Source organism: Pyrus communis, chromosome 6 (assembly GCF_963583255.1).
Source record: "Pyrus communis chromosome 6, drPyrComm1.1, whole genome shotgun sequence".
Classification (NCBI taxonomy): domain Eukaryota; kingdom Viridiplantae; phylum Streptophyta; class Magnoliopsida; order Rosales; family Rosaceae; genus Pyrus; species Pyrus communis.
The window spans coordinates 13,168,613-13,196,500 of record NC_084808.1 but is presented as its reverse complement, the minus strand read 5'-3'; the positions used below and the strand labels follow the sequence as shown (position 1 = coordinate 13,196,500).

General features: G+C 35.2%; 2 protein-coding genes across 3 annotated transcripts; one reads left to right on the top strand and one right to left on the bottom strand.

Annotated features, from left to right (window-relative positions):
• Window positions 1–7,452: 7,452 nt before the first annotated feature.
• Window positions 7,453–14,119, bottom strand: LOC137736062 (protein ALP1-like). The gene is made up of 3 exons (XM_068475402.1): window positions 13,973–14,119; window positions 12,874–13,804; window positions 7,453–7,571 (listed from the first exon to the last, which is right to left on the bottom strand). Exons 1-3 carry the CDS (start codon window positions 14,117–14,119, stop codon window positions 7,453–7,455), a joined length of 1,197 nt encoding a protein of 398 aa, XP_068331503.1.
• An 826-nt stretch (window positions 14,120–14,945) lies between these two features.
• LOC137737203 (isoamylase 1, chloroplastic) lies at window positions 14,946–27,279 on the top strand. Of its 2 annotated transcripts, XM_068476614.1 has the most exons (18): window positions 14,946–15,472; window positions 15,792–15,974; window positions 16,182–16,274; window positions 17,342–17,494; window positions 18,178–18,269; window positions 19,125–19,266; window positions 19,349–19,456; window positions 20,471–20,556; window positions 21,210–21,281; window positions 21,371–21,497; window positions 22,327–22,413; window positions 22,881–22,973; window positions 23,125–23,280; window positions 24,607–24,690; window positions 25,284–25,364; window positions 25,456–25,538; window positions 25,623–25,740; window positions 26,716–27,279. In XM_068476614.1, exons 1-18 carry the CDS (start codon window positions 15,089–15,091, stop codon window positions 26,977–26,979), a joined length of 2,406 nt encoding a protein of 801 aa, XP_068332715.1. In that variant the 5' UTR covers window positions 14,946–15,088; the 3' UTR covers window positions 26,980–27,279. The 2 variants fall into 2 exon arrangements, with proteins under 2 accessions (XP_068332715.1, XP_068332716.1); XM_068476615.1 differs by lacking the exon at window positions 24,607–24,690.
• The last annotated feature ends 609 nt before the right edge of the window (window positions 27,280–27,888 follow it).

The window sequence follows — 27,888 nt, the reverse complement described above, 5'->3', positions numbered from 1 at the left end:
CCACCTCTGGTGCTCTGCCACCCCTACAACTTATTGGGCTTTGTTCTAGGCCTCATGGGGAGTCTAATGGTGGCGGTAATTGGTGGTAATAGCATCAGGATTTTAGGATTTTTCGCACGACTCATCGCACCAACCAACAGTTCTCCGTCTGTGTACAATAAATTTTCTACTAAATCGAGGGTGGAAAAGGTAGAGGAACGGGCTAGATGATGTTTGGGAGTGGTGGCTTGGTCCAATTCATGGGAAATCCGATGAAAAACCATCGGAAACCATGGAGGAACTGGTCGAAGGTGCGGGTCGAAGAGAAACCCGGTTCTCCCTCATTCTTCCCCCTTTCTCTCCTTTCCCTCCTTCCTTCTTTCTAATTGGGCAATGCCCGTCTTCCTTCCCCCTACAGCCCTCCACGTGGCACCTCAAAATTATCTAGAGAAATCCAGATTAGGTCAAATGACCATTTCATCCCTAACTTTGCTTGTTTATAACTTCTTCGTTATAACTCCGTTTCACGAACGGTTTTTGCCTACATGCTCGTAGGATTAAACTCTATCCATATATGTCAAGAAATACGATAAAATATACAAGGATAAAATACATCCTCTTAAAATTACGTTTAATCAACGAGGGGCATTTTCCACTTATCAATAATTTTTCTACATTTTCATATATTTTAAATTTTCTAGGGTTTTACAATATATATATATATATATATATTATCGTTTTGTTTTATAACAATACTACAAACTACTTGCTAGGAAATTGTTGAACTTTCTTTTCGACTATCCAAATGAAACTAATTAGGTCATCTCCAATGATTGGGTATATCACTCATTGGAAGCAAGTCTGATGGAGAACAATCTATATGAAGTGCATATCGAATTCTAGCCCAAAATTGGGTATTTCGATTTCTAATGGTGGCACTCTAGCCAAGGCAAGATAATACCTAGGCAAGCTCGAAGGCAAAACTAAACATTTCCCAACCTAGGCAGCATGTACACTACAATGAATTGCAAAATAAATAAATAGAGCTACAACACTTCAAAATTTTATTCTTCCCTCCAATAACAAATGGCCGCGTGGAAAAATCCTTAATAGTTGTAACTCTTGATGGAAGAAGAACCTCATATTTGCATGAAAAAATAGTGAGATATGAAATGCACACCATTTATTGACACGTAAAGCTGAAGACATGAAGTACCACGTAAAAACTTTAATTGTTATTTCTCTTCCATACTAAAGTGCAGAATTTAGCTACAATACTTATAAATGCGTAGTACTATCATTTTGACCTCTAAATGTGCGTAATAATACCTAAAAAATAAATATGAGAAGTGAGATGACGATAGTACAAAACACACAAAGAATTTAATAATCTAAGAATCACGCTTCGTAATAATAATATCAATATGTGACAATCTTATAGATATTATCTACTAAAATTAGCGAAATAATCCACAATTCAATGTTAAATAATCTCAAAAGCCGATAGAAAAGATATAGTTGAAACACATCAAACTTATTTGGGCTAGATTTGTCCCTTGCCTAACTCTCCTTGTCTTGCCTATCGGGCAAAGTTTGGTGCTTGGTCTTCTGCAATATAGTTTGTAATTAGTTTGAATAGTGCCTTTGTGGGGCCTTTGTTAGGCCTTGAGGCTCACAATCAAAACTAATATAAGTCTGAGCGTGACACTATTCTTTTTGTTTAACATATTGTTTTCTTGGTTGTTTAATTAATTGTTTACTTGAGCCACAAGTCACTTTGACTCCTTGGTTTATCTAGATTGTTCACAGATAGGTTAAGTCTGTACTAAATTCTTTTCTTGCCTTTTGATCAAGGACTTTTATTTATAATATCATATGTTCGTTTATAAAGGAGTTCGAGGTCATTCAAGTTAATTTCTTAGTTATTAGTTTACATTGAATGAAACAAGAGTAATTAGTTTGACAAGATTAATCATAGATAAAACTTGAATGAAAGTAGTTGAAAATGACATAGGATCTAATGAAAGATGCAGAAACAACATATCTACGTTATGTAAGTACAAATAAAGGAGATACGGGCAAGATTACAACCTTGGTGGGCAAGGTTCATCTTTTTGCAGAGGGTTTTCTAAAGGGATTCGATACTACAACAAAAGGATGGTAGCAAAGCTTCTAAAAACTAACAAAAGATAGCTTTCTATGGTGGACCTGCAACTAGAAAAAAAAAAGTAAAGGGTGAACAAACTAAAGCTTTTTGGTTTTTGTTGTTGAGTGTTGCTTGATTGATTGGTTGAGAGAGTTTTATGCTCACATCCTTTACTGCTTTTATATACTTCTTAGCCTGAGTGTCCAAGCCTTCCATTTTGGTGATGGCTTCCAGAGAACGGTAAGTCATCATTTGCTTTGTTAATTACCTACCTATGCCATTGAAAAATGATTTTTGTTGAGGGTGAGCTGCCCTCTATCACCTGTCACTTCTCACATAAGCTTGTTGCCTATTAGTTGCAAGAAATGGCTTTTAAATTCATCATGGGCTACCACCCTTCCCAACCTAATTCCTTTTTGATTTTTGCACGCCTAAGCCTTCAATTGCATTGAGCCCAATATTAAATAGGGTCATTTTGATTTCGGTCCCTAATCAACCTAATTGTTAGACTGAAACCTTATTTGTTTAAATATTTTGATTGAGGTCCTTAGCATCATTTAAGAGATTTAACTTATGTATTTATGCATTTGATGTCCCACAAGTTAAGAAATTTAAACAAATTCAAATAATATTTTAAAATATAATAAATACTTAAAAATCAATAAGAGTAATATTGTTCTTCACAAAATTATAGCAAAAAAAATAATGTAGCCACATAATTATTAACATATTTTTGAAAATAATTAGTGATATATTTTAAAACATAAAATAAATACATATAATTAGCATGGGTACATTTAGCAAAATTAAAAATGGGTACAAATAAATTAAAAATATGGGCACAAATGAAATTAATATATGGGTACAAATTAAAACTAAAAATAAAATTGGTACAAATTAAAAAAGGGTTGCAAATTAAAAATGGGTACAAACTAAAAATGTAAATATATGATTAAAATTTTAGTCATAAATGTAAATATACCATATGTAACATTTCTTACAATAAATGAATATATTTAGAAATAAAAAATATTTTGTTATTGAAATAATTGATGACGTTTATTAAAAGGAAAAATTGCACTTATAGTATACTTTCAATACTTAATTATATTTGAGACTACACTTTTTGAACATTTCAAGGAATGACATATTTTAAATGCGTGCAAGATGAAATCATGTCCTGGTTTTTCGTTAGAAACAAAGTTACGTATTTGCCCTTCAATTTTCTGTTAAACGTGATCGGTGGTGATTGACAGAATTTATGCAGCATCAGTTTTTATTGATTATTATAAGATTTTCAAAATTTGTGCAGCATCAATTTTTATTGACAGAATTTGTGCAGCATCAGTTTTCAGTTTTTATTGATTATTATAAGATTTTCAAAATTTGTGCAACATCAGTTTTTATTGATAGAATTTGTGCAGCATCAGTTTTTATAAGATTTTCATCATTTTTGAAAGATTTTGTGCAACATCAGTTTTTATTGATTATTATATTTACATTTTAAAATGCATATATATGTCTAATTATTTCTGTGCAGTATCAGTTTAACTTTATGTTTTGTTTTTGGTGTAAATCATGTCCGTTGTTAAAATGTGTATATGAAAATTGTGTAGTTATGCCGCTTTATTCGCATACTAGTTAAAAGGATTTGTGTGGGCAATTAACTTTTAGGTTTCCAAGTTTGTCATCATGAGGCTTTTTGTTAAAATACTCATTATACGGAGACGAACCAAACTGTTTATTAGAATGCAATGAAGATATTCAAACCCTTCTATTGGTGAATAAATTGATTTCAAATCCAGTTGTTGATGTTTATGTTCATACTAAGAAGGAGATGTCTATTGTTTCTACTATTAGTGTGTTGTCTTGTTGCCTAAGTGAAGCTAATAATATTGGAGATGAGAACCAATATTTGGGTAAGTATGGCTCTTATGGGCCTCACCATTATGCAACAAATTAGTGGCAGAGTTATATTTCTTACGACGATTATGCAGATGGTATATTTGAGTTTCGTAGAAAACTTACACAATACTCTATTGAGGTTGATTTTGATTTCAAGATCACTAGGAATGATTGTAAAATTTTCTTACATTGGTGTTTTTTCCCAGAAAAGGTTAATGACTTTTTTGTCCATTGTGTTTAGAAGAAAGTATGCTGGATGGCCTTTCCACTTATTTGATTATCTTGTTTTCTCCATGACAATGTAACAGAAATGTATATCCCTTTTTTTTCTTCTGGCTTTTTGCTTGATGCATATGACCATTGTTCAACTTTGAGGTTGAATAGGTGTTTGAGATTCTGTTGATACTTTTTCTAAAGTTTGCAGAACTTGTTTTGACTGGATATCTACCTCTTGATCAGAAGCGATTACGATTTTGTTCCCAGTTTTAACAGCTCTGCTTCCAGTTGCAGAATCAGTAGCAGAATCTTGATGAACATGTTTCTTAGTTTTCTTTTCTTTTTCTGTCTCAACCTCGTTGATGAAATCCAAGGTCTTGTTTGGCTCAGAAATTTCTTCTTGTTGCTTCTTCACCAATTCTTCTAAAGATATATTCTCAGAATTTAGAACTTGAAAATTTTCTTTTATTTTCTCCATTTTTTCCTTGTTTATTGCATTTAGTTCACACTACTTCTTGTAGGACTTTTCTTGCTGCCATTCAAGGTCATTCTTCTCTTTCCGTAGTCCTTTACTATTTTCTTGTAATTCATTCTTTTCTTCTTCCCATTTTTTATTTTGTTACCCTAACGTAGTGTTCTTCTCCAGTTCACTTTTATGTTTTTCCAATTCTTTCTTCTCTTTTTTCAACTTCTTATTTTGTTTTTGCAAGTCCTTATTGTCCTTTTACAAAACATCTTTCTCTTCAACAATTTTCTCAATTATAAAATTCTTGAAGTGACATGTGTTGATATTATTATTCAACATCTAAAGCCAAAGTTTCACCCTCATTTTCTAATACACTGCAGGATCTGTTTGGTTTTGAGAGAGCTCTTTTTGTGTTAATTCCTCTTCTGAAGTTTCACATTCTCATTTTTCTTCAGCCGTAAGTGAAGCAAGAAGCCATTCATAGAATGTTTATTGCTTCCTTGTCTTGATAGCTGACTCTTCGGGTTGAACTGGTAGTTGAGGAACAGATATTGCATTTCTTTGTTGTTCCTTAGCTTGAACTGGCAGCGGAGTGATTGATTTTACATTTTATTATTGTCCATATGGGTGAACTGAGATTTGAGGAACTGAGGTGCTTGGAGCCACCTTTTTCACTGCCTCTTCTTGCACTGCAAGAACTAATTCTTGGATTGAAGTACTTAGAGGCTCTTTTTGCACTGCCATTTCTTGCACTAGAAGAATTGATTCTTCAATTGATGTACTTGGAGCTTCTTTTTGTACTATCTCTTCCATATGGAAATTGATCACATTACTGATCACCCTATCAATTTCAGTTGCGTCCATGTCTATGATGTTCGCATTTCTTTCTTCATTTTCAGCAGTTGGATAGGCAGAATCATGTGTAATATTTTGGTCATATTGGACTTGCTCATTTGGAATTTTGGTGCCAAAGATACTCTGACTGTCAACCAATGTTCTAAAAATTGACCTAGGCGCTACCTAGGTAATCGGTGGTGGAGTCCCTACCCGATTTAGGCTAAGGCGTTCATGTGAGGCGGGGAGAATTTAGGCAGCCACCTAGGCGCTCAAAGCGGTCTAGGCGGCGCTAGGCTGTGGCCTAGGCGGCAGTCAAAGCAACTCCCAATCTCGTTGCAAATCTTGTCTCACATCCGCACGATCCATCACCGACAACCCAAATCTTCAAACCAACACTTCTACACCCAACATCAATCGATAAACCCACTGAAATTATAAAAAAGAAAAAAAAATTGAAGAACAAAACTAGAATTCATGACGCCTCAAGTAGATTGAGAAGATGATGGGTTTTGTTGCAAAGAAAATGGGATCTGCTACAGAGGAGAAGAGAGAGAGAGAGAGTCGAAAGAAAAAGGAGGAAAAAAAATGTATAAATGCTAGAGCCACTTTTCCACTAACCAAATGATGGTTGGGAACTTGGGAGTCGGGACTAGCCTTGGCCTTGGAGAAAGCTGTGGAGAAGGAATCTAGGTGGTTTAATTAAAATACCGGCTTTTCTTTCAAGTTAGGTCCATTTTGATTTAAAACTAAGCCCACTATTCTTTATAATAAATATTTTTTTATTTATTTTTTTTAATTTACATTTTTTTCTTCTAATTTCTCTATACAAGTATGGTTTTTCTAAGTGTGAATATATGTATATATTTATATGTTAATATGTTATATAATAAATTTATTTTAAAAAAATACAAATCCGCCTAGATCGCCTAGGCCCGCCTAGCCGCTAGGCCCCTACCCGTCGCCTGACTAGCACCTAGCGTTTTTTAGAATCTTGCTATTAACCAGTGTGTCAAAGTGATCTTCATTTTCATTTTGTTCTCTACCCTCTTCCTCCTGATAGTATTCAAAATTAAGAATTAGTATGATTTATTACTTATATAAAGATTTAGTATGCAACATCAATTATGGATTATAATGACAAAGCTTTAGTTTTATGGCATAATAATTATGTAGCATCAGTTATGGATTATAATCACAAAACTTCAGTTTATAGTAGAATAATCATGCAGCATCAGTTATAGGAGGATCAAGAATATGAATCAAATTTTATTATTCATTATTTTAGTTATACAAGAATTAGTATGCAACATTGCTTTTATATTTTTTTTTTAGTGTGCATCATTACTTATATAAGTTTTTAGCATGCATTATTACTTATACAAGAATTAGTATTCAGCATCAGTGATAAAAAATTAGTATGCAACACCAGTCATACCAGAATTAATATGCAGCACCAGTTATACCAGAATCATTAAGTTGATGGCATTTTAATAATTTTAATGGCAAACTTATGATCTTATATAAAATATAAATACAAAATTTAAGCAAAATTAGCTTGTTTTTGGATTTACCATTTTGTCTGCTGGGTTATTGTCTTGATTTTTTAGCTTATCTTCGCTTTGTGTTTTTATCTCTTATGCAACCAATGTCATTTGTATATCTTCATCATCTGTTTGATCATCCCCTTTGTCTGGCACATCTGAAATTGTTCTTTCATCATCATCCTCTTCTTGCTGTTGAACGACATCCATCTCATCATCAGCATCATCTTTTGCCATTCCATATGATATTGTTCTTTCATCATTTTTTTCCAGTAACTTGATCATCTTGTGGAGGTTGTGTAGGTTCATGTTCAAGCACCAATTTTTTTGCTACTTTAGCTTTCTTGGCTTTTGGTTCTTTCTTAACTACTTGCTTTTCCATTTTCCTTTTTTTTTGATGCAGATGAAGGATCGACAAAGTCGTCATCATCATCTTCTGAACGTTGTTCAAATGACTCCTCAATTGGTTTTGCATTGTCATCTGTGAAAGGTTTAAGAGTTATGTTTTTTGGTACCTTGAAAACAACACACAACAGACACATGCAGAATATTTTTTCACACAAAGTATATGTAGAATCATGTTTTACATAAAAGTATATGTAGTATTAGCTTTACCACCAATTTTCATTTGCTTCTTTATAGATTTTTTTCATGCAGAACTACCAAATCCCACTTCACTGCTATTGGTAAGCATTTCTGCTTTATTTCTGTTGGCTTGATTGGGGTATGATCACAAAGCCAATAATGTAGACAAAATAAAAGTTAAGAGATTTTGTATATTTTTGTAAAATAAGACAAAAACTGATTTTTTTATTTATTTATTAGTTTTTGTTTGCTTACTAGTAAAAGCATAATAGTGCCACTGGCGGTTGGTTGTTTGTTTCTTTTCCTTTTCTATGTTCTATCAATTGATTCCATCAAGTATCTTGTTGTTTCCTTAGCCCAGTTGTACTGATTTATGTTATTGATAAAGTTACAATTCTTGGCCAAACTCCAAGGGAGTTTCCCTGTTGAGCTTTTAAACAAATTTGTGTTGAGTAAATATAGAATTATAAGGCAGGCTGCATCTTGATTCCCTTATGTTGTCTTAGTATCAAATGCAACTTGAATTGCATGTGCAATTTCTCTTATACCGATTTTTGTCATTTATGAGAAGTATTTATTAACAAATCTGTTTTGTTTCGGCTTTGGAATTCTTGAGTCTCTTGTTGACTGAGGGGCTTCTTTGCCTCGGTTTTGAATTTGAACATCCCTTTTTCAATGTCATACCAGTTCGCTATATGTATGACATCCTAGTCTGATTTCTTTATTTGTAATTCACTTTTTACGTAAGCTTTCACAAGTCTGCCAAAATGTGACTTATATATGAATGCCAAGACTTCTCGTTTTTCATTAAGTTTTGGCTTGAGCTTTTGTAATAGTTCTGCAAAGGCCATGAGATTCAGTCTTATTTGAACATAGTTATCATATGTCGCCCAACGCTTTACGGCGTGAGGTTTTTGAGGTGATTTCTTTTTGGTTGCAAAATGTTTTACTTTTGGCGACATTTTCATAAAAAAAAATGAAACGATCATGAATATAATAAATAAAAAAAAATATGAAATCATATAAATGACAAACTAGATGCAAAGGGCAAATGCTTAACACACAAGCTAGATGCAGCATCACTTGGTGTACAAGTTATATGCAACATTAATTAGCAAACAAGTAGATGCAACATCAATTAGTAAACAAGCTATATGCAGAATTGGTTGTTAACACACAATGTAGATGCATAATTGTTTTTAACACAAGCTTGATGCATATTCTTTTTTTCTTTTTCTACAACATATTTATGTGCAGAACCAATTTACAAATAGAAAGTAGAACCGAAATTAATTTACAAAGTGTAGCATCAGTACAAGTGCAACATCAGTACAAAGTGTATCATCATTACAAAGTACAACATCAAGCTAGACAATTAATGTTTTTACTTACAAAATTTAGAAGCATATTCATTTTTTTATTTCAAATGTTGTTGAAGAATCAGTATACATATAAACTAAAAAAAGCGAAACTAAAGCATCTAAAACATTGAAATTGTTTTTTCTCGAATTGGAACACTGAATTTTTTTTTGTAAAATAAAATCAAGTGCAAAAAGCACTTGATAATGCATGCATTTTTGACAGTTTTCCGAAAGTGTCTTTTGCAAAAACAAGTGCAAAAACACTTGATAATGCATCCAAAACTTTGATGCATTCGTTTTTTACAGAGTTCGAAATATAATCATGCAAAAAGAACAATTTTGAGTAGTAGAAAAAACTTTGAAACTTTTGGAAATCCGGTTGAATGTGTGTATCACTTACTGAAAATCCGGCTTGAAAGTGTCGGAATTTATAGAGATTTTAGAATTTTTTTTTTGCAAAAGTATCTTTTGCGTGATAGTGTTTGAAATGATAGGTTTGGGGAAGATGAAACTGTTAGTTCGCGGTGTTGAATAAGGGGAACCGGTTTGTTTTTATGATTTTTTGTCGTGTAGTGGTTAACGTGTCCGTTTATTAATGGTTATAGTCGAGGGGCACAGACCGTAATTTAGTCGGTCCTTTTCTTTTTGGGTTGGGCTTGGGTTTCTGTTATTGAGTTTTTTGTCACTTCTTAAAATGTTTTAAAAGTTAGAGCATCCCCAGTGTGGGGTTTTGCTCGGGGGTCTGGCTCCAAAACAAAGGCCCGAGGGCCGGTGGAGAAGCTCCAGCGTGCGGGAGGCCGAAGGCAGGGGGAGGCCCGAGGGCCAGGCCCGTGAGGGATTGCCAGGCCTTGAGCCCGAGGTGGGGCTGACGCAAGGCTGACGCCAGGGTGGCATCAGCGTAATATTTTATTTTTTTGTGTCAGGCGCGTGCACCCCACCCGCGCGTGGGGGCGCGTCGCCGACACAAAAAAAATAAAAAAAGGCAATTGTCAGTTACCGTTGGGAAGCCACGTGGCTTCCCACGGTGCGTTAGATCCTAACGGTCACTTAATGTGGACCGTTAGATCTCAACGGTAAAAAAAAAAAAAGAAGTCAGATTTAATATCCACCGTTCGATCTGAGATCAACGGTGGATATTAAAATGCTTTATAAATTACAAAATAAATGAAAAAATAGTTTTAAAAAGTTACCGTTGTGACACGTGGCACAATCTGGAGCGTTGGAATTCAAATTTTTTTATATCTAACGGCAGAGATTAATTAATTGAATAAAAATTTAAAAAAAATTGTAAAAAATTCAAAAAAATTCAAAAAAATATCTGAAAAATCTGAAAAAAATGTAAAAAAAATTGTTTTTACTTTTCTATAAATACCTTCTCATTATCATCTACCTTACACAACAATTTCATAATTTCTCAACTACTTTCAATCACATTCCTTTCTTTGTGTCAAAGTTTGAATCCATTTTTTTTCAACAAAATGACCACTGGTGCAGGTACGAATTGGTCGCTTATTGAAGATGTTGCGTTGTGTACTAGCTGGGTTGAAGTTACTCATAGTTCGCTTACGGGTAATGAGATGCAGTTGCGAGAAATGTGAAGTCTTATTCATACCAATTTTCTTGAGAAAATTGGTGGGAAAAGAACCAAAGAATCGATGTCCAGTCGTTGGAAATTACTTAGCCAATCGTTTAGTACGTGGAGAGACGCTTTAGCACAAGCTAGTAGTAATATTCGAAGTGGGGAAAATTACTCGGATCAGGTAACAATATATTATTTATTTGATACCCAAATTTACATTATAATTATTTGTTTGTATTATTTATTTGTTACATACTTACATTATAATTATTTGTTTGTATTATTTATTTGTTACGTACAAAATTTATTATTTATTGTTACTTATTTGTTACATTATAATTATGTTGTTTGTATTATTTATTTATTTGTTTGTTTGTATTATTTATTTACTAAACTTGGAACTCTAGCCCCATGTTATGATTAACATGACATATATATATATATATATATATATATTTGTTACTTATTTTCATTATTTACTAAACTTGAAGCCTTCTTACTTATTTTCATTATATTTGTTACTTTATATATATATGTATATATTTGCTAGTTACTTATTTTCATTATAATTATTTATTTGTTACTTATTTTCATTATTTACTAAACTTGAAGCCTTCTTACTTATTTTCATTATATTTGTTACTTTATATATATATGTATATATTTGCTAGTTACTTATTTTCATTATAATTATTTATTTGTTACTTATTTTCATTATTTACTAACTTGAAGCCTTCTTACTTATTTTCATTATATTTGTTACTTATATATATATGTATATATTTGCTAGTTACTTATTTTCATTATAATTATTTATTTGTTACTTATTTTCATTATTTACTAACTTGAAGCCTTCTTACTTATTTTCATTATATTTGTTACTTATATATATATATGTATATATTTGCTAGTTACTTATTTTCATTATAATTATTTATTTGTTACTTATTTTTATTGTGTAGGAACTTCAAGCACAAGCTTGGTACGCTGCCAAAACTAAAAGCAAAAATAAATCATTCAACCGGTGGGAATGTTGGAATATTGTCAAAGATTGTCCTAAATTTAGAGTTGTGCCAGTCGGTCCAGAAGTGCACATGAACAGCACCCCTCTACACTCTACACCCGATCATGTTCATGAAGATGATGCAGAAGAAGTGCCCGAAACGCCCCTCCCTGAACGCGCGTCGGGTTCGACCCGTTTTCCAATTAGGCCTGAAGGTAAGAAGGCTTCAAAGAGAAAAGGGAGTGCTTCCAAGAACGATTATGCAAAGTTCATGGAAGAACTTACTCGCCAAGGTGAATTGACTTTGGCGAGGGACCTGGTGAAAGATGAGGCTGATAAGGCTAGAGAGGCATCAAAACAAGCAGCTGTTGAGAGAGAATTTTATGCTAATGAGAGAGAAAGAGAGCTACTTAGGCAAGAAAGGGAACATGTTAGAGAAGAAAGACGGGCTCAACAAGATCGTGAGATTATGAACATGTCTTTAGAAGGGAAGTCTCCAAATTCTAAATTTTTTTGGAAGTCAGAGAAAGCGGACGTTGTGCGAAGGAGGCGTGCAAGAGAAGCAATAGCAAGCCAAGGTGGTTCTAGCACCGCAAGAGAAGATCATCCTAGCACCACAAATTGGTTAAGTGATGATGAATAGAGTACTTTTTGTAATCGGAGCCCATAATTTTCCAATCACTTTGGGTTGTAATTTATTATTTATTGTTTGTATTATTTATGTTGTTTCCAATTTCTTGAATATTTATTCAAATTAATTTGGTAAGTTATTTATTAAAAGTCCATTGTTCAAATTAAAAGTCCTTGTATAAAATAACTAAAAGTCCATCGTTCTAATTAAAAGTCCATCGTTCTAATTAAAAGTCCTTTACATAAACATAAACATAAACATACTAAGAATTACATAAACATAAACATAACAAAATTACATAAACATAAGCATAAACATAAACATACTAAGAATTACATATACTAAGAATTACATAAACATAAACATAAAAAAATTACATAAACATACCAAATAATAAAACACACCAAATAAAATAACATAAAGATACCAAATTAAAAAAAAAACACACTAAATGAACTTAAATATCTTCAGCTTGTTTCAATGCCCACTGGTGCTCTATCAAGTCAATTTGTCGGGCATTGTGCATGTCTGGCATTTGAAATGCAGTATATCGTTGAATGAGCCTTTCATTGTAACGTTCATCCCTTTGTAATGGCTCATGTTGCACGGGTTCATCGGTGGCGTCATGAGCACAATATATACGTGTTCTTGAATTGTTCATCGGGTCTGGCTCATATTCATCAACGGCTTCATAATCGTACTCATCTTCCACAATCATGTTATGAAGAATGATGCACGTCATCATGATGGATCGAAGCGACTCTACATCAAACAATCTGGCAGCACCCCTGACGATCGCCCAGCGAGCTTGGAGGATACCGAAACAACGCTCCACATCCTTCCTGCACCCCTCTTGACAGCTTGCAAAGTGTTTTTCCTTTGCACTCCGTGGACGTGGCACTGTTTTGACAAAGGTTGACCAGCGCGGGTAGATGCCGTCAGCTAGGTAGTATGGCCCGTCGTACATACGTCCGTTGACCTCATACGTAACTTTTGGTGCCTTTCCTTGCAGGACATCGTTGAACACTGGGGATTGGGCAAGGACGTTGATGTCATTTTGAGCTCCCGGGACCCCGAAAAAGGCGTGCCAAATCCATGTATCAAAAGATGCCACCGCCTCCAGAATGATACTTTTTGCTCCTTTTCTATCCCCGTAAGCGCCTTGCCATGCACTTGGACAGTTTTTCCACGTCCAGTGCATACAATCAATGCTTCCAATCATCCCCGGAAAGCCACGCATCTCCGCCTTCTTCAACAGCCGCTCCAAGTCCATGTGTGTAGGTTTGCGGAGGTACTCAGCGGTGTAGATAGATTCGATTGCTCCGCAAAACCTCATCAGGGACTCAAGAATGGTTGATTGCCCCATCCTCGTTATCTCATCCACTTGGTCTGCAGATGCTCCATATGCAAGCATCCGCAAGGCAGCAGTAATTTTTTGCTCAGGCAGTAGACCCATAGCACCAAAAGCATCTTTTTTTTGCACAAAATAAGAATCATGGTTGCAAACAGCAATCATGATTTTGTTGAACAAATGTCGTTCCATTCTAAAACAACGTCTAAAGTACGTATCAGGGAATGCACTATTAGGAACAAAATAATCATCCAAGAGTTCCATACCTCGTCGTTGCCTGCTTCTATCAAGGTTTCCGGAACGGCTGGGCCTGCAGATCTGAGCCGCAGCTTGGATGACTCGACGGGAATGTGAGGCTCTGCCCCTTCTTACTTCGTCATTTCTCATTTGACGCTCCTCATCCTCTTCCCTCTCATTTCTTACCCTCTGCTGATTAAAGATTGCTTCAGATTCGTTAAACAATTCTTCCTCTTCCTGATTGTATTCCCACATCATCCTTGAGGAAGAAGAAGACGACATTGAAAGAAAGAAACAGAAACTATGAATAATGATACAAATTTTTGTGAATAAGGAAGCAGAAACTATGAATAACGATAGAGATCTTGAGAATTTTGGTGTGAGATTTGTGAGGATGGATGGTGGATTATATAGAGGATTCAGAAATGATTAGGTTCTGCATAATGCCACGTGGCATGCCGTCATTCGTTACAAATCTGATGGAAATCTATCCTCAAAGATTATGAATGGATTATGACACGTGACATGCCGTCATTCGTTAAAAATCTGATGGAAATCTATCCTCAAAGATTGTGAACCGATTATGACACGTGGCGCGGCGTGATTGGTTAATAATCTTATCAGAAATCCATCACCAATAATTGTATTATTTTGTATTATTTAATAATACTTCGGATAATGACACGTGGCGCAACGAGAACGATTAAAAATCTTATCCGATATTACAATTAAAATTATTTTGTTTTATTTATAAAAAATAAAAAAAATACTAATATTTTATTGCCTATTGCCAGGGCTATTGAAGTGTAACGGTGGAGATGCAAATTCTATTGCCAGGGCTACTTACTGTTCATTAAGGGCAATTACTGTTCATTAGGTGGATTGAACAGTGTATTGTCAGGGGGGAGGGCTCCAACGCTGGAGTTGCTCTTATGGTGTTGTTTAAAACATGATATATATTTTTGCCTCTATATATAAGACTTCCATATTAAAACCTAAGAACTTAGATAAAAAATTGAAAAAAAAAAACAAGATTTTAACCACTGAAGTAGCGAAAAGTAAAATGATAACCTAATTTCTCCTATTAAATATCCACCCAAACAAAACGTGGCTCCAAAACCTCAAACAAATCCCAGACTCTGAGAAATGATAGAGATGAAAGTATCACCTCTCTAAGATCCATTCCAATCCAAACCAAACAAACAGGAGGAGGAGGAGGACCAAGACTCTCTCTCTCTCACTGATGAGCCAATGGCGCAACAGCAGCTAACCAAGTGCAGCACCTGGCCCACCGCTCCCAATCTCCGTCTTCCCCGCCAAAACCCCCAGCGCTTTGCCTTTCCCAATGCCGGGCACCGGAATCCCAATCAGAAGAGTTTGAATTGGCTGATGCGAGGGTTTGGTGGTGATGCTCCGGCGGTGGCGGTGAAGGCGAGTAATGGCGGGGCAGGGACTGAGCTGTCGGAGACTGCGGTGGTGGTCGACAGGCCGAAACTGCATCGTTTTCAGGTGTCCGATGGGTATCCGAGTCCGTTCGGTGCCACGGCGCGTGATGGCGGGGTTAACTTCGCCGTCTATTCCGGCAATGCGGTTTCCGTCACTCTCTGTTTGATCGCTCTCTCCGATTTAGAGGAGGTAAATCATAAAGTGAACATCTTGTTGCCGATTTCTCGTGCTGCTGTTATATTTTTCTTGTGAGGATTTGCTTTGTCGGTGCCGAAAGGCTGAAAGATTGCTTCTTTTAGTGGCAGTGCACTTTTGTATTAGTTCTACTTAACTGAACTTAAATTGATACTCAGTTGGTTAAGAGCATTTTCCCTTGCATTCGAGGTCCCGAGTTTGAATAGCCCCTCCCCAATTTGATTGTTTATAAAAAGATTGAAACTTGTGGAGTTTATTAACTTGTGCTACGTAAATAATTGATTAACTAATCATTGATATGCATTTGATGTAGGATAAAGTTTCTGAGCAGATTCCGCTTGATTCTTCGACCAACAAGTCCGGAAATGTGTGGCATGTACTTCTCAAGGGAGATTTCAAAGATACGCTTTATGGTTACAAATTTGATGGGAAGTTTTCGCCCGAAGAGGGACACTACTATGACTCTTCTAGAGTTGTATTGGATCCTTATGCAAAGGTTATTAACCTCAATGAGCGGCAACACATCTTTTATTTATTGTTTCATTGAATTGTGCGGTTTCTTATCTGTATCATAAATAACGAACATGGTTTGCTTCTATAGATGTGTCATATAATTCATGCATTGGTTTTAATAACTTGTTTTTGGTTTTAAATTTAATGTGCGGGGGGACTCATATATTATTTTAATTTTAAATTTGTCTAGGCAGTTATCCGCAGAGGAGAATTCCGCAAGCTAGGTCCTGATGGTAACTGCTGGCCTCAAATGGCTGGAACGGTACCTTCTTTTGATGATCAGGTACTTTATCCACAAATACTGTCGTAATTTGAAATTTGGTAACAATTCATCACACCTGCTTTCAGATGTTATCTCTTTGCTTCAGATTTTCCACCTTTTGACTTGGAATTGTTTATTTTTCCTTTGTTCTGTTAGAAGGACTTAATACTTTTGATTTCAGTAGCAAAATAATTTGAATATGATGAGACAGAGAGAAATAAAGTATCTCTTTGATCTCTGTGCTTTCCCTTATTCTTATGTGTCAGTTAAGGTTGCATATGTGAATTTTTACATATCATCATGTAAATTTTATAGTTTAAGTTTAGTTAAAATTTGAATTCAGTTCTTTTGAGTTGGATCCGGCAGTAGATGTTGATCATTTAATTTGGAAAACCTCATGAAAAATTTATGTTTAAGTTTCATAGAATTCAATTGGATGTCTAATTGGGGAAGGGCTAATGGATTGTGTACTAAATGAATTCCATGACTTTAAAACTTTTATTCTAAACAAGCAGATTCATTGGAAGTTAAATACACTGATGAATTCATCTCAATTTAAATAAATTCTTGGTCTCTTCTCAAATATAGGGTAATTTAAATATATGGGGGAGCCTCTATGCCTGCCCTGTCATAGGCCTCAGATGCCTGAAAATATTCTGATCAAGTTGCATTTTCCAGTTTTTCTTGGTTGGGGGTGGGATGAGGAGATTATAATTTAGATTATATTTGCATTCTTAGATGTAAAAAGAGAGAAAAACCTAACTTTCCCTTTTCAAAGCTTGTAGTTTTCAGGTAAAAGTTACAAATTTGGTATCATTCCCATGATTATTAAATTTTTTTTGTTTTTCCTTAGAGGAACCTATAGCTGGCCTCTTATTTTTAGTTTCTCTAATCTTTTCATCGCAATATTTAAATAACAATGTCAAAACAAACCTGTAACTTCTATTTTCCACTCTCGTGGAAATCTTTTTAGGAAAGTCAGTTCAACAGAATTAATTGTAAACAACACTAAATTTGCGATAATATTTTGAATTTGTTTTCTATGATCCGGAATATTTTCCAACACTGGTTCTTCCCTTTGATTTCAGTTTGACTGGGAAGGAGATTTACCACTGAAGTATCCACAAAAAGACCTTATCATATATGAAATGCATGTACGTGGGTTCACAAGGCATGAATCAAGTGCGACTGAGTTTCCCGGTACATACCTTGGTTTGGTGGACAAGCTTGATCATTTAAAGGTCAGTTCAGAGAAATTTTAGGAAAATTCTGAAAAATGCTTCCTAGGGAAGTTTATTTCACTATGTAGGGTGGTATATATTTTTATTTCTATTATATTGTAATTTGTAAACAATCTAGTGTTGTGAGCATGCATGGTGCATTGGAAGCCCATTGGACATATGACGACCGCCGTTAGGAACTTTGGTCATGTTGAAGCCAATGCCTTTTTGTTGGCACGTATTAACCTAACTTTGATTAGAGTTGAGATTGGGCAATGCGAAAATGATCAGAAGTTCAGAACTTTTCTCTGTCCCTCATGAAAAATATGCCATTGTTAATTACTAATATAAGGTTGTCTTATTTGGAGCATATGACTAGTATTCACTTTCCCACAAGCCATCAACCAAACAAAAAGGTTCCACTTTTATGTTTTAGTTGGGAAACAAAATGGTTTTATTTGTATAAGAATGTTTACTAGAACAAAATGACATGATAGTATCTCTTTAATGACTTTGTAGTGCATTCCCAAATAAAGAAGAATCATCATTTCATTTATATAAAAGATAAGAGGAATAATCTTTCTTTAATCACGTAAATGTTGTTTTAATTGTTTATCTACTACATAAGTGTTTAGCATGACAATCATAAAATAATGTGATCATACATGTTAGTGTGTTCTTACTAGGTTTTCTTTGTTTTGCAGGAGCTCGGGATCAACTGTTTAGAGTTAATGCCATGTCATGAGTTCAATGAGTTGGAGTACTTCAGCTACAATTCTGTCTTGGGTGACTATAAGTACAATACCTCTTTCTTCTATGCACATTGTATTTTGAAATTGTTTAAGAATGGGAACAACAAACAAACTCCAGAAATGCAAGAAAGTAAGCCAGAATATAAAAAATACTAAGAATGAACACGGTTCAGCTATGTGCTTACGTAATCATGGCACCAAAGAAAAAATCCCAACTATATAAATAATGGGTACAACAAAATTTATCATCAAGCCTCTAGGTTGAAGGCTTGACTAACAAAAAGAAAGAACAGGAAAACAAAAGAACACTCTCATCTCATTTCTTCTCTTTCACACACCTTGCCTTTCAATATTCTCTCACTCTAACTCCTTAGGTGGTATTCTGAACATTGTTCTCTTGCTTACTGATAAAGGTAAATGGGTGCGGTGACTCTTTTTATATAGCTGTGGTAGTGGCTTCATCAATTAGGAAATCTAATCCATTAGAGTCTACTCCATTTGGGATCTAATCCATTAGGAAATCTACTCCATGTGGGAATAGGATTATCCTCATAGATGATTAGTTCTAATGAGTTAAGGAGACTGATCATGGGATGGACAACCCAACACATTGTTTTCTTTAGGTGTATGCAAGATAACAATCTAGATTGTAACCTGAAACAAATCTTTTAAATAAAAATCTATAAGACGCTAATTCTAGAGTATAATCGACTCATGGGTGCTTTTTACTATAAGATTACATGCACCCTCCTGTGAAAAACCTTCACAATGGGGCTGAAATTTTCAACCTTTTTTTTAAGTCTGAAATTTTTAACCTTTGACTTCCTAGAATCCTGAGGAAAAGATTTTGGTTCCTTTAGCCATATATTTTGTTAAAATCAATTTTTATTTTTCTTCAGGGTAAATTTTTGGGGATACTCGACTCTCAATTACTTTTCACCAATGATAAGATATTCATCTGCTGGCATACGTAATTGTGGCCGTGATGCAATAAATGAAGTCAAGTTTCTTATTAGAGAAGCACATAAACGTGGAATTGAGGTGATATGCAATAGTAATATTATTCAGAATTTTTTATGTGATATTTTGTTTGAAGTTTTCTAAAATAGTTCTTTAAAATTAGGTGATCATGGACGTCGTCTTCAATCACACAGCTGAAGGGAATGAAAATGGTCCCATTTTGTCTTTTAGAGGTGCTGATAATAGTGTCTATTACATGCTTGCGCCTAAGGTATAGCTCTGAAATTAGTAATGTTTTCTGTGTTCTTTGGCTTCATACTCTCTTTGAAAACATTATTTTCCTCAGGTTGGAAATCATATGCTTCTCATATTTATGGTTTTCTCCTTTGCTGAATCTCGTTCAAAACTTTAAATGTTATGGTCCTTGAATCTAGTTGAGGACAATTTTAATACTTTGAACATGGCGGGTTTATGTGCTATTACTATTTCTGTGGTTCCATGGTAATTGGATCTTTGCTATAATCTTATGTGCTTCTATTGTGTGCTTTGTTTTGCTGAAGAAGAGCATGCTTTTGTATGATGCAAGTAGCTGCTTTCCTCTCAGGGTGAAGTTTCCTAATTCGTAGTGAATTTGGTAGTAGAGCAGCTAGGTTTAGTCCTCTATGTATGTCTATCAAGTATCAACCTTATTCAGCACAAAGGAAAGAAAGTTTACAATCTTTTCAAATTTCTTCGTATTTAATAAAATTTAGTTTATATTTCTTTTATGCAGAATGAAAAACAGCACAAACTGAAGGAAAAAAGAGACATATTTTCCAAGTTTTTCTTAAGGGAATGATGTGCACCCTACTGCTTGATGTGAATTTGTTTAAAACACAAGTATTTTACCAGTCTCACAGTCTTGTGTTGGACCAATTTGGCCCCTCTCTGTCCATAGTAGCTCGTTTAGTTTTTCATTCCAGAGATTTCTTCTTTCTATGAGTACATTTTTCATGAATTACATAGTTGTTATGTGGTCAATCTGAAATGAAGCAGCAGAACATTATAGTGCTGTTATATTTTGTTTGCCTATGGATATTGATCTTTAAACATATACCTTATATGCGGTATTGAATTGGAAGACCATAACAAGGTCAGGTTTGCGTTGCATGCCCCAGACCTAGAGTCCCATTTGTGTCGTAAACTGAAGAATTCTGTGACATTTTTCTCGTGCCATCTTTTTTGAGTTGACGTCTCTTCATTCATAAGCTGTGAACTCAATCTATTGTCCCTTTTTTTTTAACAGGGAGAGTTCTATAATTATTCGGGATGTGGTAACACATTCAATTGCAACCATCCTGTTGTGCGCCAGTTTATTGTAGACTGCTTGAGGTAGAATTTCCAGACTGTTCAGTCTCAATTTTATCAGATAGAATTTCTTATCATTTGAAATATGCATTGGTGAATTTGATGTGGAACCTATTTATAGCTCCCTGAGATAATCTGCATTGCATAATTACATTGTGAGCTCTGAGATCTAAAGTTGTGTAATAGTCATGGAATAGTGTCATTCCATAACCTAACTGTGCTTCTGAATCATGTCATTGTCTCTATATGACAATCTCCCTCTGTAATTAATAATTATTATGGAAAGGAACTAGCAAATTGCTGTTCTTATAAGCTCAGTTATTCCATGTTTCTGAAAGAGAAAAAATTTGTTCATAGTTGAAAACTCATATGCTAGTTGGCTATATATTCCTTTTACATTTTATAAGTGCTTTGATAAGATATTGGGCACCAGGTCAGTGTGATGTCTTGCCACTGCTATATCTGAATGAATCTTGCCCACTTTTTTTCTTCTGGTTGTTTGTTTTCTATCTTCACTTCTATCATTTTTCTGAAAAACTGCAACTCTGTCCTTTGTTTTTTTTTTTTTTTTTTTTTATCACTTTTTGATAATTTTGGTATCATATCTATGATCATCCTCTCCTACTTCTTTACTCCAAATGGTAGAAAGGTCATTTTTTTGCTTTTCTGTGCAACAGATATTGGGTAACAGAGATGCATGTGGATGGGTTCCGCTTTGATCTCGCTTCTATTATGACTAGGGGTAGCAGGTTTTCTGCCAGATGCTCTGTTCTGAATCAGTTTATACTGGACACTGGTGTTCATTTCAGTCCTTTTATCTTTGCTTCTTTGTCCACAGTCTCTGGAATGCAATTAATGTATATGGGAGTGCAATAGAAGGTGACTTGTTGACAACGGGAACCCCTCTTGCTACCCCACCATTGGTTGACATGATAAGTAATGACCCAATACTTCATGGAGTGAAGGTTCTTACTTTAAACCCGTCTTAAATATAAATACACATTTGCTATCAGTATTTCTAAGATTTCCAAGGGTCGTCATTTGAAAATGATTTAGCCTCTTTGATACTTTAAAATTTCGTGCTGAGAAAAAATTAGACATCTCCAACTGCATCAACATCCCTATGTCTACATTCTAGAACATAGAAACTCCAAATACAGTTGGGTTTTAGGGGTGACCCGCTATTAGAATCAATGCCTTGGAAGATATATGAGACGTAACTCACCTTGGTCAAGTTTTCCGAAACCCATTTAGTTCATTCTGTTCTTAATCAGTTTGGAATGGTTATTTCATCAAGTTTGTCTCTCCATGCCATGAGTTGTCAATTTAACAGTAAATTTAAAAGGGCTACACTTAGTTTTGTTCTTATTAATCATCAATCTGCCATAAAATAGTTAATAGACATTTATAAGTCAAGTGTAAGTTTTCTTCTTCTCTTAGAAAAGGGACCAGCCAAACATGGCCACGCCATAGCAAGGTGCTGCTTTAAAATTATATAACATATCTTACATTACCTTTGTGCTTCCTGGAGTATCCCTTTTCCTTTGTTTTACTGAAGTTGTTTTGAATTTTACATAATAATTCCTTGTCATTTTTGTATTCTTGTTTCTAGAATTTTCTTGAGCTATTGTGATCCGCACAAAAATTTAGCTTAGTGGTTTCCATGAGTTGATCCTGCATATGAATTTAAATTTTGTTAGTTTCTCCAGCTTATTGGAAATTACTATTACTAGTGTGCTAGTATAAAGGTTAAGTGACCAGGCTTTCTTTGCCTATTTTTTGGTTCCCAAACAGCTTATAGCTGAAGCATGGGATGCAGGAGGCCTGTACCAAGTTGGCATGTTTCCTCACTGGGGTAATTGGTCAGAATGGAATGGGAAGGTGTGTTAATACATTGTACTGTTATTGTCATCATTTCAATTAACCCAAAGTGACCAAGATAAAGAACATTATAACAGAATCAAAAACATCCACTTGTTCTTCAGGTAAGAAGGTCCTAATAGACCTGATCTTCTTTTCCACACTTTCATCATAACTATGTCTAATTATTCTATTATTTGGGCACTGGCATCTCATACTTTCGGCCAGTTGATGTCTCACTAAAGTCTAACCAACATTACAAGTGCATTAATGTGTTCGAGACAGAAACATTTGGCTTTACTTAAAAACCTTTTTTGTTGTCTGGTGTTTTAACTCATGACCTTATTCTCCAGCATCTTTGAGTCCTGAAACCTGCTGATAGGACTGTGGTCTATTTTATAGATTAGTCATAAAGCCAGTTATGCAATGATATTGTTTGACCTTGATATTTTAGTTTGATACAATTTGTAAATTCCTGTAATTTTCAGTATCGTGACACAGTGCGGCAGTTTATCAAGGGTACAGATGGCTTTTCTGGGGCTTTGGCTGAATGCCTTTGTGGGAGCCCCAACTTATATCAGGTAATTCAAGTTTTTCCTGTCTCTTTTGACAATGACTAATAAACCTTCTTTGAGAATCCTATCCTGGTATGTTGAACATTGTGTATGCGCTTCTCTCTCTCTCTCTCTCTCTCTCTCTCTCTCTCTATGACACATTATTTCTTTGGACCAGGAAGGGGGGAGGCCATGGAGTAGTGTCAATTTTGTTTGTGCACACGATGGTTTTACTTTAGCTGATTTGGTAACCTATAACAACAAACATAACCTGGCAAATGGAGAAGACAACAATGACGGAGAGAGTCATAATAATAGCTGGAACTGTGGACAGGTGAATATTGATAAATATATATTCTGTGATGGTTGGATTTAACCTTTGTTTGATGCTGATGGCAGTCTGTGTGATAAGGTTACCACAGCTGTAATCCTTATGATCAGGCATGCTAAACTCTTAAGGTCTAAAATGTCTCATCTGGCTCTATGATGACATATATCCTGCACTTGTCTTAATAGTTTTCTTTCCACTCATATTCTACCTCCTTTTCTCTTACTTTTTTATTTTCTCGTTTATCCTTTAGGTGGCGAATCGATTATTCTTGCTTTTAGAAGGTTGATTACCCCTAAAAAGGGAAAGATGTTTATCATGTGTTTATGGGACATAAACTCCACATCACATCTGTGGTGTTTTTTTCTGTCTTATCCCATTGAACAATGAAAGGGGTTATCTTAAAAACTAGACCCTTGGCCAGCCCTACAGGAAATGGATACCTTTTGTGCATGTATCTTAGATTTGTACTTCATGGTTGTGTTACTACGTTTAGACACTAGTTGTCATTCTGTTGGGCTTTTCACATATAAGCCTCTCATAACATCACAATCTAGAGAAAAACACTACAAACCTTATTATTTAGCAATGTTTTAGAAGGCTCACCTCAGGGCGCGCCTAGGCGTCCTCTAAGGCTGGGCGTAAGGGTTGCCGCCTCTGTTTTGAGGGAGTGGGTGGAATGCGTCGCCGGAGCCGCCTAGGCACGCCTCAGGGCTTTTTTTTTTTTTTTTTTTTTTTAATTTTTATAATTTATAATTTTTAATTTTTAATTTTTTTCTCCCAAACCCAAATTTGGGTAGGGTTTTAACTGTCTTATACCTCTTCCTTGCACTATCATCTCTCTGCCTTTTTTTTTTTTCTGATTTTTATTTTTTTATATAATGGATGTGTGTGCTATATGCGTGCATTGTTATATGTGTGCTCGTTGTGCTTTTCATCCTCTATTTTATGTATGTATGTATGTATGTATGTATATATAATATAATATAATATAATATATGTATATATATGTATGTGCTCAGGTGATTATTGATTAATAATCTTCTTCTTTTTTAATATAATATATGTGTACGCTCAATGTATATAACTATATATTAAAAAAAATTTAGGTCCTGTGAGGCTTCGCCTCACACCTCACGCCTAGGCCGGGCTATCCCTCGGACGCCTCGCCCACGCCTCACGCTTTTAATCCATTGTTATTTAGAGAAAAACCTTACTTACTTTGTAACACCAATGGATAGATGAGGGCTTTTTCTCGGATTGAGCTCTTGAAGTGTTTTTGTTATAAATTTTAATGGTGTGGGGGTGTTTTTCCAATTTACTATTATTTAGGAGGGAGAGTTTGCAAGCATCTCAGTGAAGAAATTGAGGAAGCGACAAATGCGGAATTTTTTTGTCTGCCTCATGGTCTCCCAAGTAAGATGCTGTTCTTATTACTATTTTATTGAAACGAGGTTCAGTTATAGTTCATTTTATACTATGACTCTTAATTAGGACTACTATGACTCTTCCTTATTATAGCATGTGTGTTGGCCTTGATTTCTTGTAAAGCGAGTCTGAGTTTTATTTTTTATTATATCTTTTAGTTTCTTAAAGATTTCTGGACAACATTTTCAATTAACTGGGAAGGGTCATGCGCATCCATGAAGTTCATGGACACCAAAATAGTAGGGCATGATAATTGGTGTGTTTTCAGTGCAAGGAAATAAAGGAGAAATAGAAATTAGTGCTATACAGCTAACTTGGTTTCCTATTGAATGGTGTTGATCTTTACTTTCGTACGACCCTACCAGTATCGAATGGATCCTGCTGAATTCTCATTCTAAAAATAAAAGAAGAGCCTGAATTTGTACGTTAACTTGATTTTACATCTTGTAGTTTTTGGAGCAGAATTCTATATTGCCCTGCAGATATTGTTTAAATGCAGGCACTTTCTAGGTAGATTGTGCTGAGGATGTCGCATACTTTTTTGTCTGCTTACTAAGTCAATTTTTACTTCTATTTATCAGGGTGTCCCAATGCTGTGTATGGGTGATGAATATGGCCATACAAAGGGAGGAAACAACAACACATATTGCCATGACAATTATGTATTTTTCTACACCTTGTCAACACTCTTTCTGTCATACCCTATTTTTATTTTATTTTATTCATTTTTTTATGGTTGTTTCTGTGCTGTAGATTAATTACTTTCGATGGGATAAGAAAGAAGAGTCCTCATCAGACTTTTTCAGATTTTGCTGCCTCATGACCAAATTCCGCCAGTATGTATCTACATTATTGGTTGGAGGTAATTATACTTTGCTTTCTGATTGATGTCTTGTATCTCCTCACTGCGAATTATGCAGGGAATGCGAGTCGCTTGGGTTAAATGACTTCCCAACGGCAGAGAGGCTGCAGTGGCATGGTCATGCTCCAGGGGTGCCAGACTGGTCTGACACAAGCCGCTTTGTTGCCTTTACTCTGGTATTAACCACCCTGACTAATGCAGTTTAAAATCAAATTTTAATTCTCATACCTTGTTTATTGAAGTGGGGATAAGTGGAAGATTTCCATGTTCCAACTTCCACAGTGGCCTTATGCCCTTGTGTTACATAAAAGTCTTAACTTGCAAGGAAGTACCCCATCAGACATATCATGTAACTGGTTTATCCTGGGTTCTTCTGAATGCTCCCATTGTCAAATACATACCAAATACTCTTCCAAGTGGTCTGCCTGTTTTCCAACATGTAGAAATCAAGGCTTGAGCCCCAAAAGGAGCCTTGGCACACCTTTTTGTAGGTCTCTAGATTAAGGAGCCATCGACCTTGATCACATAGGGCGTTTGACCACATGAGTGCGTTCCCTTATAATTTGGAGACCAACTTTATTGATCTTTAGAATAGACTCAAACCTAAAGGAGAATACCTGTGTTTGTATGATACAAGTGTACTGATGCTTGTGTAAAAGTATGAACAGGTCGGACCAGGGTTACAAGAATTGCAATGAAAAAGTTTGTATAGAAATAAAAAAAAGTAACAAAAGTGCAACGATAAGTTATTTTTTAGAATTTTATCATAGTTTTTTCATGTATTTGTGCCGGACTACACCCAATTTGCAGGTTGGATATATAGTGGCAATCTAATAAATCAATAATTAGGTCCTCAACTTATGTCTTCATTAGATGGCCATAGATATATAGCTTGGCAGATAAGATGAATTCTTGTTTGAATGTATGGTCAAGGTTGACAGTCTAAGAACACTTTTGCATAGGCTGGATGACAAAAAGTGTTTGTCCTAGCATGCACACCTCTCAGAAAGTGCCACCTTTAGCAGCATCGTAGGAGTAACCAATTTTCTGTTATTGTTGGGGTTAATAGTTTCTCTTTTGTATCTTATTGGGTTGTTTTAATTGTCAATGTCTGCTACTACCTGGTCCGTGACTCTTAAGTGTGAATCCAGGTGGACTCCGTGAAGAGAGAGCTGTATATTGCTTTCAATGCCAGCCACTTAGCCGTGACCATTTCTCTGCCAGAGAGGCCTGGATACAGATGGGAGCCCTTGGTCGACACCAGCAAGTGCACACCATTTGACTTCCTTTCTAGTGACGTCCCAGAAAGAGATACCGCAGTTAAGCAGTATGCTCACTTTCTCGACGCCAATTTATATCCCATGCTAAGTTATTCTTCAATCATCCTATTACTCTCTCCCGTTGAAGATTCTTAGCTTAATAAAAGCATCGGTGCAGAATCCATATGCCTTGCAGATTTTATGATGAGAGCAACTGGTGCATGTTTAAATGCTTGTATTATCAAGTGGGAGTCTGAAACAAATTATAGAAATGCAGCAAATAGTAGAGTTTGGAAGTAGTAGAGATTTAGTGGAAATAGTTTGGAGAGGTCATGTTCTGGTTTCTGTGCGACGGCTCAAATATGAAGGGAATGTGTACTGTTTTTACGTTATTCCTGTCGAATATGTTTGCCTTGTGAATAAAGTTATCGGAGAAGTTGGTTATTACTTGGTGTTCGCTAAGACTTGCATAACATTTTTGATGAATCGGTATTTTGGGTCATGAGGAACTTAATACTTCACCTTCTTTTGCCGGTGTAGATGATCATATTCTTAAAGCAATTCAAGAAAGGATAAAACAAATTGACAAATAAAAAAGCATAAAAATTAATGAATACTTCCAATGTTGAAAAAGGTTATCCCATCGTCATTTTCTTCTCCCTTAACGAAAACCGGGAAAGCAAAAATAGAAAAAGAGAGATATCTTTGCAATTTGCAATTTTTCAGTGCATACGAATCACTTTTAAATGTGAGTTAGTAAAAAGTACAGTCTTACTGTCAAACCTTGTTAAGGCTTAGTCTGACGTTGTTGTGTTGTGAAAATAATCGTTGTTGATAGTGGTGTGAGATTATATGTTGCGAGAAAAGAAAAAAAAGGCGATTTGTAAACTGTATTTGTTTTTTTTTTTTTTTAAAAAAAACGATAGTATCTATATTAAGGGAGTGGTGGAGTGGGTTAAGTGTTATAATAGACTGCTTACTATAATAATATGGTTCAACTCATTTTTGACAAGAATTGAATCTAATACTTCTCAATTACAAATGAAAAAAAATACCATTAAACGG

What these genes read in the sequence shown, in the direction of transcription:
- LOC137736062 (XM_068475402.1), bottom strand. Translation starts at nt 14,119, where the DNA reads ATGTCGTCTTCTTCTTCCTCAAGGATGATGTGGGAATACAATCAGGAA. An exon ending in GTCAAATGAGAAATGACGAA is followed by an intron (nt 13,805 to 13,972) that starts GTAAGAAGGGGC and finishes ACGTACTTTAGA; the next exon opens with CGTTGTTTTAGAATGGAACG. An exon ending in ACGTATATATTGTGCTCATG is followed by an intron (nt 7,572 to 12,873) that starts ACGCCACCGATG and finishes AACCTTTCACAG; the next exon opens with ATGACAATGCAAAACCAATT.
- LOC137737203 (XM_068476614.1), top strand. Translation starts at nt 15,089, where the DNA reads ATGGCGCAACAGCAGCTAACCAAGTGCAGCACCTGGCCCACCGCTCCC. An exon ending in TATTGGATCCTTATGCAAAG is followed by an intron (nt 15,975 to 16,181) that starts GTTATTAACCTC and finishes AAATTTGTCTAG; the next exon opens with GCAGTTATCCGCAGAGGAGA. An exon ending in TACCTTCTTTTGATGATCAG is followed by an intron (nt 16,275 to 17,341) that starts GTACTTTATCCA and finishes CTTTGATTTCAG; the next exon opens with TTTGACTGGGAAGGAGATTT.